Below are 8,620 nucleotides of genomic sequence, written 5' to 3'. Positions count from 1 at the left end.
ATACCTCTCCGACAATCGGAGTGACAAATCCTAATCTCGAAATACGCCAACCCAACATGTACCTTTGGAGACACCTGTAGAGCTCCTTTATAATCACCCAGTTACGTTGTGACGTTTGGTAGCACACAAAGTGTTCCTCCGGCAAACGGGAGTTGCATAATCTCATAGTCATAGGAACATGTATAAGTCATGAACAAAGCAATAGCAACATACTAAACGATCGGGTGCTAAGCTAATGGAATGGGTCATGTCAATCAGATCATTCAACTAATGATATGATTCCGTTAATCAAATAACAACTCTTTGTCCATGGTTAGGAAACATAACCATCTTTGATTAACGAGCTAGTCAAGTAGAGGCATACTAATGACACTCTGTTTGTCTATGTATTCACACATGTATTATGTTTCCGGTTAACAATTCTAGCATGAATAATAAACATTTATCATGATATAAGGAAATAAATAATAACTTTATTATTGCCTTTAGGGCATATTTTCTTCAAATTCAACTAGTTCAAATCTCATATATATACCTAATTAATATCAAGCTATACTAATTCAACTAGTTCAACTTGTTCTAATTCATGTAAAATATATTTGACATTAATATTTAACATCTTTTCCATATAATTCATCTAACATTAACATTCTAACATTATTATCTACGTAATTTATCAAACATTAATCTAAACAACAGAAAATAGAAAATAAGTAAAAAACAATGTGTGTGTGTGTGGTGTGTGTGGTGTGTGTGTGGTGTGTGTGGTGTGTGTGTCTGTGTGTTTGTGTGTGTGAGTGGTGTGTGGTGTGTGTGTGTGTACGAGGGGGGCGGCGGCGGCGGGCGACGACGGGGACGGGCGCGGTGGGCGAGAGGCGGCGGCGATGGGTGCGGCGCGCGGGGCGACGGCGCGGTGACGGCGACAACGGCTGGCGGGGGCGACGGCGGTGACGGCGACGGCGGGCGGGGGGGCGGCGGTGATGGCGACGACGGGCGGCGGGGTCGGCGAGGGCGACGCGCGATGGGCGACGGGCACGGCGAAGAAATTGGATCGAGAAGAAGTACTGGTGGTCGATGAAACTGATTTTTTGTAAGTGCCATATATATAGGAGGGGTCTTTAGTACCGGTTGGAGGCACCAACCGGTACTAAAGGCCAATTTTCGCCAGGCCAAGGGGCGGGAAACGACCCCTTTAGTACCGGTTCGTGCCACGAACCGGTACTAAAGACCCCCCTTTTAGTACCGGTTGGAGCCACCAACCGGTACTAATGATTGTGCGCTGCCACGGCGGTGCACAATATTTAGTCCCACCTTGCCGAGCGAAGGGCAATCGCACTGGTTTATAAACCCAGCCGCGGCTGCTCCTTCGAGCTTCTCTATATAGCAGGCTTCTGGGCCTAACTAGGGCGCGCTGCCCTGTGAGTCTGCTGGCCCTTCTGGGCCTGCATTTGCACACCCTAGGTCTGGCAGGCCCACTGGACAGCGCGCTAAACATTTTTTTTATAGTCCGGAGTTCAAATAAGTTTAAAAAACATTGAAGTGCCCGTGTAACAGATGAGTTCTCGTCCGAAACCCCGATACTCCGAAAGAATTTGTCCAGTTTGTACACGAAGTGCGCCCAGTTTTTGCCGTGACCCTCTCTACTCTTTCGCACATGCTATGCGGGTGAAATGATGATACCATGCCAAGATTCAACATTTCCAGAATTCATTTTGTAGTGATTTTCAATTTCACGGTCATTTAGCTCTCTAAACAATTAGGTAAATGACCGAAAAACAACAAATGATATCAGAACATGTTGGAAATTGATGACGTCGCTTTGAATGCTGCATACTGAACACAAAAAAAGTCCGGAGTTCAAATAAGTTTAAAAAACATTGAAGTGCCCGTATAACAGATGAGTTCTCGTCCGAAACCCCGATACTCCGAAAGAGTTTGTCCAGTTTGTACACGAAGTGTGTCCAGTTTTTGCCGTGACCCTCTCTACTTTTTCACACATGCTAAGCGGGTGAAATGATAATACCATGCCAAGTTTCAACATTTTCAGAATTTATTTTGTAGTGATTTTCAATTTCACGGCCATTTAGCTCTCTAAACAATTAGGTACATAACCGAAAAACAACAAATGATATCAGAACATGTTAGAAATTTTACGGTCTTCGTGGAGCCCTAGCCTGACCATAGCCTGACACAGCCTCATTAGTACCGGTTTGTGGCATGAACCGGCACTAAAAGTTGCCCACGAACCGATACTAATGATGCCCACCCGCCTAGCTGTTGGAACCGGCACTAATGGTCACATTAGTGCCGGCTTAAATTCAAACCGGCATTAATGTGCTTCACGTTTGACCATTTTTCTACTAGTGATATATATCTCAAAGACCAGGCACCTGGTTCCCAATTACCATTTCTTCCAAACAATGCGACAAAGTTAATTAGCAGTCGACCTTGTTGTTCATCAACCCGGGATTGTGTCTAGAGCTCATCATCATCATTTGGCATGTTACTTGTATAGTGCCACTGGCTCATACCTGCAAGTGGCACTAATTATCTAGTACTTATATGCTCTATATATACACCTCTGGCGATCACATACATGGCTGCATGACTTCTCATCATATATATATGATATAATGATAATTTGTTTAAGGGTAACCATATGACTTTAACAACTAAACTTGACCATGTCTTTTTCTCGCGGGTACAATTTTCACAAATCTAGCGCATTAAAAAAAAACCCCAAGAACATGAGGATGCATGCATGGCCCGTAGAGTTGTAGACCGTACATATGATAATCAGAAGGAAAAAAAATACTGAGATTGACCGCCCAACATACAGGAGTACCATGCATGAAAGCCAAAACTACAACTCCTGTCCATGTAATGGCATCTCCGATCCATATATCACTCGGTCAGCTATCTGTATAATATATACAAATATCTCAGTTCAGCTTAAAGATGAAATATGGCATGTGGGCTATGTAAGGCCAATATATGCGTTCAACTGGTACCAGGCTACCGGCAATCTCAACAAGGAGACCAAATTCAGAGCAAACAGTTTAATGCAACTTGTGGCGTTAATCTATTCTTATGGTTGCTTATAATTACTGCCATATGATGCATCTCCTCCGTAGGTCAAGCCGTTAATTATCATCAAGTTGGTAAGCTGCAATTTTCATTTTACGTGTATCAATCAATTCAGTCTCTAGACGGTACTTTTACCATCTGTGCCAACATCCATCTTGCTCTCATAAAAATAAATATATTATAGAACCTACTTCTCATGATAAATATTGTATTTTTGTTGTTGTTGATGCTACTATTTTTTTAGTAAACAACCAAACCAAGAAATATTTAACCAATAAAAATGCTAAAAGACCCGCATTTTTTGCCAGAGAAGTACATGATTCTACTAATACCGCTCATGTCACTCAAAAAATGTATCAATCTAGATTAATAAAGCATGTTTGTCAGTTTTCTACAAAATCATACATTCTTTTTTAATAAAACATAAAGTTTCGAGGAGTAAGAAACCAGAGAACAGGTGTGCCATGTGACCCCAAATTGCATATGTTCTTTCATCCTGTGTGATGTGGCCCCACATTCGCCACATATCCAAGTTGCGCATTAATTTTCATTTTGTCATTGGCTATTCAATTTTGTAGTCAGTTATGCAAGCTAACAATAATTATCCTGGCCAAGTTGCATCAAGAAATGACCTTGCATCCCATCTAATTAACCAACTCAATCAAAATTTTGACGAGTATACCTTTATACAGCATATATAGCTCAAATATATACTTGGCATGTACTCTCCGTCCCAATTGTCCTTTACACATGTGCATAATCTGTCGCAAATCGTTTTCTTGCAAATGCGACAAATATCGCTAACTAGCCGTTGACCTCCTTAATTATTCACATCTAGTACGTGCAAATGGTAATTATCTATCCATGCACAGCTGTCGCACCGATGGCTTAATCATGTAGTTTATCATGACCAAGACTTGTTCCTTGGATTTTCACCAATCTCTACCACGTTGACTTGTATCGACTTCATCATTCTTTTGGTTTTTCATGTAAAAATAATTAGAATGAAACTCAATTAGTCACACTCCGCTCCATGGTTTCACATGCACCTGCTTCCTAATTAACATGAATTTAAGCGTAGTATGTCACACATACATGAACATGAAGGTTGTGTGCATCTTTCGAGAAAAAAGAAACATCACACAAACATACGGCAACAATTAGTAAGGGTGCATGTATGTCCAATGATCAGAAAGATCAAAGATGAACCGCATGTATGTATCAAGCAAGGAAATTAACACATGCAGGATAACTTTGCGCGGGAATTATGAAGATACTAAATATGCTTGAGGTATATAAACACACATGTGCAGGTGTACTTAGGCTCCATAATTGATAGCACGATTGGGGTTAGAATCTAAGCTAGCTAGAGATATGTTTAGTTGCAGCGAACCAATGGCGTTGACGGCCACATTTGGGATCAGCGGAGCAGAGCAAGAGGAGGCAGAAGGGCCTCTTCATCGACAGCGGTGCCACAAGTCTACACACTCACGCCACAGCAAACAACGACAGACGACAGGGTCAGGGTTTCACACGAGCGATACCTCGGGCTGTTCGATGAAACCATTATCATGACATAACAAAGGGCGCTAAAACGCAGACATGACGAATACTAAGCATTGTTCATCCAGCACGGACAGCATCACCTACATGCTCCTCTACTCAACCGCCTCTACTCAAAGGCCCACTGGTTCTCCCTGCGGATCTCCTCCTCCTCCTCGGGCGTGAAGTCGTTCTTGATGTTGAAGGTCTTGCGGATCTCCTCCGGGGTCTTGCCCTTGATCATGTCTGCAACAGTCTGGCAGGTCAGGTCCAGCAGCCCCTTGATGTTAAGGAAGTTTGCGGCCTGAGAGGGGCCAAAGGGGCAAAAAGAGCAGCATCATGTCAGAGAGAAGCATTCATTTACAAAAACATAGCTAATTAAGACATACTACATGAATGTTTTTGCGGCAAAAAAACACATACAAAACAAGGCATGGATTCATCAATTAGATATCTATTCAAAGCCCAGAACATGGGTTCAGGTGTCATGAGTGACTAACGCAACTGGATCAAGATCAACAGTCAAAAGAAAATAACATAACTGTGATAAAACAGAGTCAGAGCTGATACTACTACATTCTTGCAGAAAAGATGATAACTGAACATATGGATAAGTTTTGGAAATTCATGCATGGGTTCAGATGACAAGCACCACTTCTCTGAACGCATTGGCAACAGTATGTATCAGCTGTCACTATATATATGGAACAGTGAAGCAAGACAGAACATGGGATCGGGGGTAAGGAATGTATGGTCTTGGATTATGTAAATGCAACATCTGAGATACCACCCTATCTAGAATGAAACAAGAAACAACATAACAGTAAGAAAACAAGTTCAAAGCAATACTACTGAAGACCTGCAGAAAAGCTCAGAATTTTACAGTTGGCAACTATCGCTTGGCACAAGAACAGGCACAATATGTGGAAATTTAGCTACCACTATGCAATGTATGTAATGTTGCTAGTACACCATAATCAGGCAACCGTGATAGATAGAAGGCATGCAAATTTGGATCCAGAAGTTTAGACAAGATAGTAAAGACATGGATACAAAGTTTGAAACAATAGTTTAATTGTGTAATTTTGCATCACTATGTAAAAAGCACAATTAACAGTGAACCAATTGCTAGATAAACAACAGCGCATATATTTATTGTTCTGTGTGTTCTGATGTTTCCACAAGTTAATCAGAGAGAAACTTGACATTCTCTACCACTCGCACAATTAACTGGCACAATGATAGTGCATCTAACAAGTTGAAATGGATGGCAATCAATTATTCCCACGTCCACAAGAACATGGAATGGTCCCTGTGTACATCGAATAAAATATCTGTTTTTCACGATATTAATCTATCCAATCTCCAGATTGCAGAGTAGGACAAGCAACAGACCAATCATGTAAACCTAACCTAATCCGCTCGAATCTAATCTGGCTCGACGACGGCGCGTGTAGCCCGTCCAATCTAATCCACGGGCAGACCAATCTCGATCCGAGCCCCAGCCCCAAAAGGGGAACAGCATCACGAAACAGCAGATCTAGAGTTTACAAGGAGGGGGGTCGAGGGATTCCATACCAGGATGAGGTCGAAGAGGGTGGCCTGGTCGACCTTGACGAACTCGGCGTCCCAGTTCTTGAGGTCCTCGGCGGGGGGCGCCGCCGCGTCGGGCGCGGCGGCCCCGGCGTCGGCGGCGTCGGCGGGCTTGGCCTGGACGTGCTTGTTGCAGTACTCGATGACCTTGGAGAGGATCTTGGAGGTGACGTTGGGGAGCGGGATGCCGTTGTCGGCGCAGTCGTCCTCGATCATGTGGCGGATGGTCTGCGACTCCATGGCGACCGCCTCCTCCACCTCGAACTCCTCCCCGTCCGAGCTCTTGAGCGTCACCATCTTCTTCTCGCCGGCGTCTCCCGCGGCCGCCATCGCCTGGATCTGGGCTGGGGGTGGGGGCGGACGGATCGGGGATTGGGGATCGGGGAGGAGACGCGGCGACGGCGGAGGAAGAGGAAAAGATGGGAGCTTTGTTTCTTGCGGTGTGGGTTGGGCCTGCTTATGGGGTCCGGGCGGGGTATTTATTTATAGGTGATTTTGGTGATGGGGGCACCACGTGGACGGATATCTTGCCTATCGTAACGTCCACAATCACCAGGAACACACACACACCCTGTCCCTGTTCATCTCCTCCGTGCCCTTCTACGCCGACCTCCGCAAGTACGTCACTGTCATCATAGATCCTCGACGCATCTCCCATGCCCTCCTCTGTCCGAGCAGTCCCACCGCCCACCATCATCACCACAACCTCTCCCTCCTCCTCCTCGCCGGCGGCGGGAAATCCCTAGCAATATGAGGAAGAGGAAAGATGGCGGCAAGGAAAGAGAGGAAAGATGGGTGCTTTGATGCTGGATCTTGAATGGGTTGGGCTTCTTTGGTCGGGTTGGGGGAATTTATTAGGGGTGGTTTGGGCAACACGTGGTAGAGTATCGTACGTCAAAAGGAAGCGAGGGCAAATAATTCATAAGCTAAATTTAGGCCGTATAGATGGATTAACCGTTGATCAAAGTTAAATCTTGGAAAATCATTGTATTTGTGGTTTCATAATTTGGCTTCTGCTTGAGCACTAGAGTTTGTCATAGGCACCGAAATTTAAGTTTATGTGATGAAGAAGGTTGTATTTATGATAACACTAGTAAAAGGTCTCGTGCGTTCTTACATGGACATACATCTTTCTCGCTCCATCCTTCCCATGGGTTCTAATGTGGCCATGTTGATGCTCTCGATCTTCTCGAGCTAGGCATAGTGTTAGAGTTTGATGCTCCTCCTTGACTACTCTTGTGATATTCTATCCCACCATAAGACATGGGTGCTCATTCCACCGGTATAATAGTTTCGTCTGCGTGCGACAGGTGCGAAGTTGCTGAATAAAATTAGAACATCATCGTTGCCAGTAACACTCGTCCTAAGGCGAAATTCAAAACCATGGGAAACCGCATGTACTATATCAGACCCTCTCAAACCAACGGTCAAAACTATTCGAACACCTAACGGGATCCTAACGTGCAAGTCAAAAAGCCTTATATATATTCACACATATATAACCCAAATTACAAGCCAAAATCAAACAATCCAATAGCACAACTTACTACACAATGAAATATAAGAAATAGTGATGACCCGTTCACAAATTGGTGCAGGTCCCAAATGCAACCAAGAATACGCACACGATCTGGCCTCTTGCCATCTCTGGCCCTGGCCGGCTAGCATCTTTTCAAATGACTATCGGCTTTCGGATGCGAATGTCACGGTTGGCTTGCGCTAATCGACATGTGATCCAAGCTTGGGCGTTCCATCGACTCGCCGTCTCAAATTAGGTGGCACGTCTTAATGATGGCTATTGTCTATTGGTGGAAGCCGTCTGGGTTCAGTGTTGACGACCACAAAAGAGCAGTGGTGAGGACGCTCTAAGGCGCTTTGATCTAGTGCATGTGTTCGGATGATGAGGGTCATTGTTTGGGAGGTAAACAAAGAGAAGAGAGCTACATGGGCATCTCCCATGACAAAAGGTGATCCTCTGGGCCCATTAAGCTGACACTGATTTAACTAAAAGAAAGATATACAAGAACTATACAACTACTATACATCTGGGTGGGCCATAGCTTCACATGGATCTCATAAAATACGAGTGGCATGAGATCTACCGCTAGGTACCGTCACCACTCAAAATGACTTGCGTTTCTAATACTAGTCAATGTGTACGTGTAATGCACGTTAATTTGGAAGTATATTAAGTGCATGTCGATATTAAGTAGGATATTTTTGTGTGTGTTATTATGTGATTAGCATTGTATTTGGCATGAAATTAACTGCACTCTAAACGTGTTGAGTGCTCGACATTGAAGCAGCCTAGTCGTTGATTGACATGATTTGATGGCCGAGACTAATTGGATCTGCCCCCTTGGGCCTTTTTATATTGGTATAGATATAGATTTTTTTC

At 44.0% G+C, this 8,620-nt stretch overlaps 1 protein-coding gene across 1 annotated transcript; it reads right to left on the bottom strand.

The window, feature by feature from the left end:
- Nucleotides 1–4,517: 4,517 nt before the first annotated feature.
- Nucleotides 4,518–6,683, bottom strand: LOC123149828 (SKP1-like protein 1). Its single transcript, XM_044569568.1, has 2 exons — nt 6,208–6,683; nt 4,518–4,933 (listed from the first exon to the last, which is right to left on the bottom strand). Exons 1-2 carry the CDS (start codon nt 6,550–6,552, stop codon nt 4,760–4,762), a joined length of 519 nt encoding a protein of 172 aa, XP_044425503.1. The 5' UTR covers nt 6,553–6,683; the 3' UTR covers nt 4,518–4,759.
- Nucleotides 6,684–8,620: the final 1,937 nt, after the last annotated feature.

Source organism: Triticum aestivum, chromosome 7A (assembly GCF_018294505.1).
Source record: "Triticum aestivum cultivar Chinese Spring chromosome 7A, IWGSC CS RefSeq v2.1, whole genome shotgun sequence".
In the NCBI taxonomy this organism is placed as follows: Eukaryota; Viridiplantae; Streptophyta; class Magnoliopsida; order Poales; family Poaceae; genus Triticum; species Triticum aestivum.
Note: the sequence above shows the minus strand (reverse complement) of the source record. Positions and strands in the feature narration are given on the sequence as shown.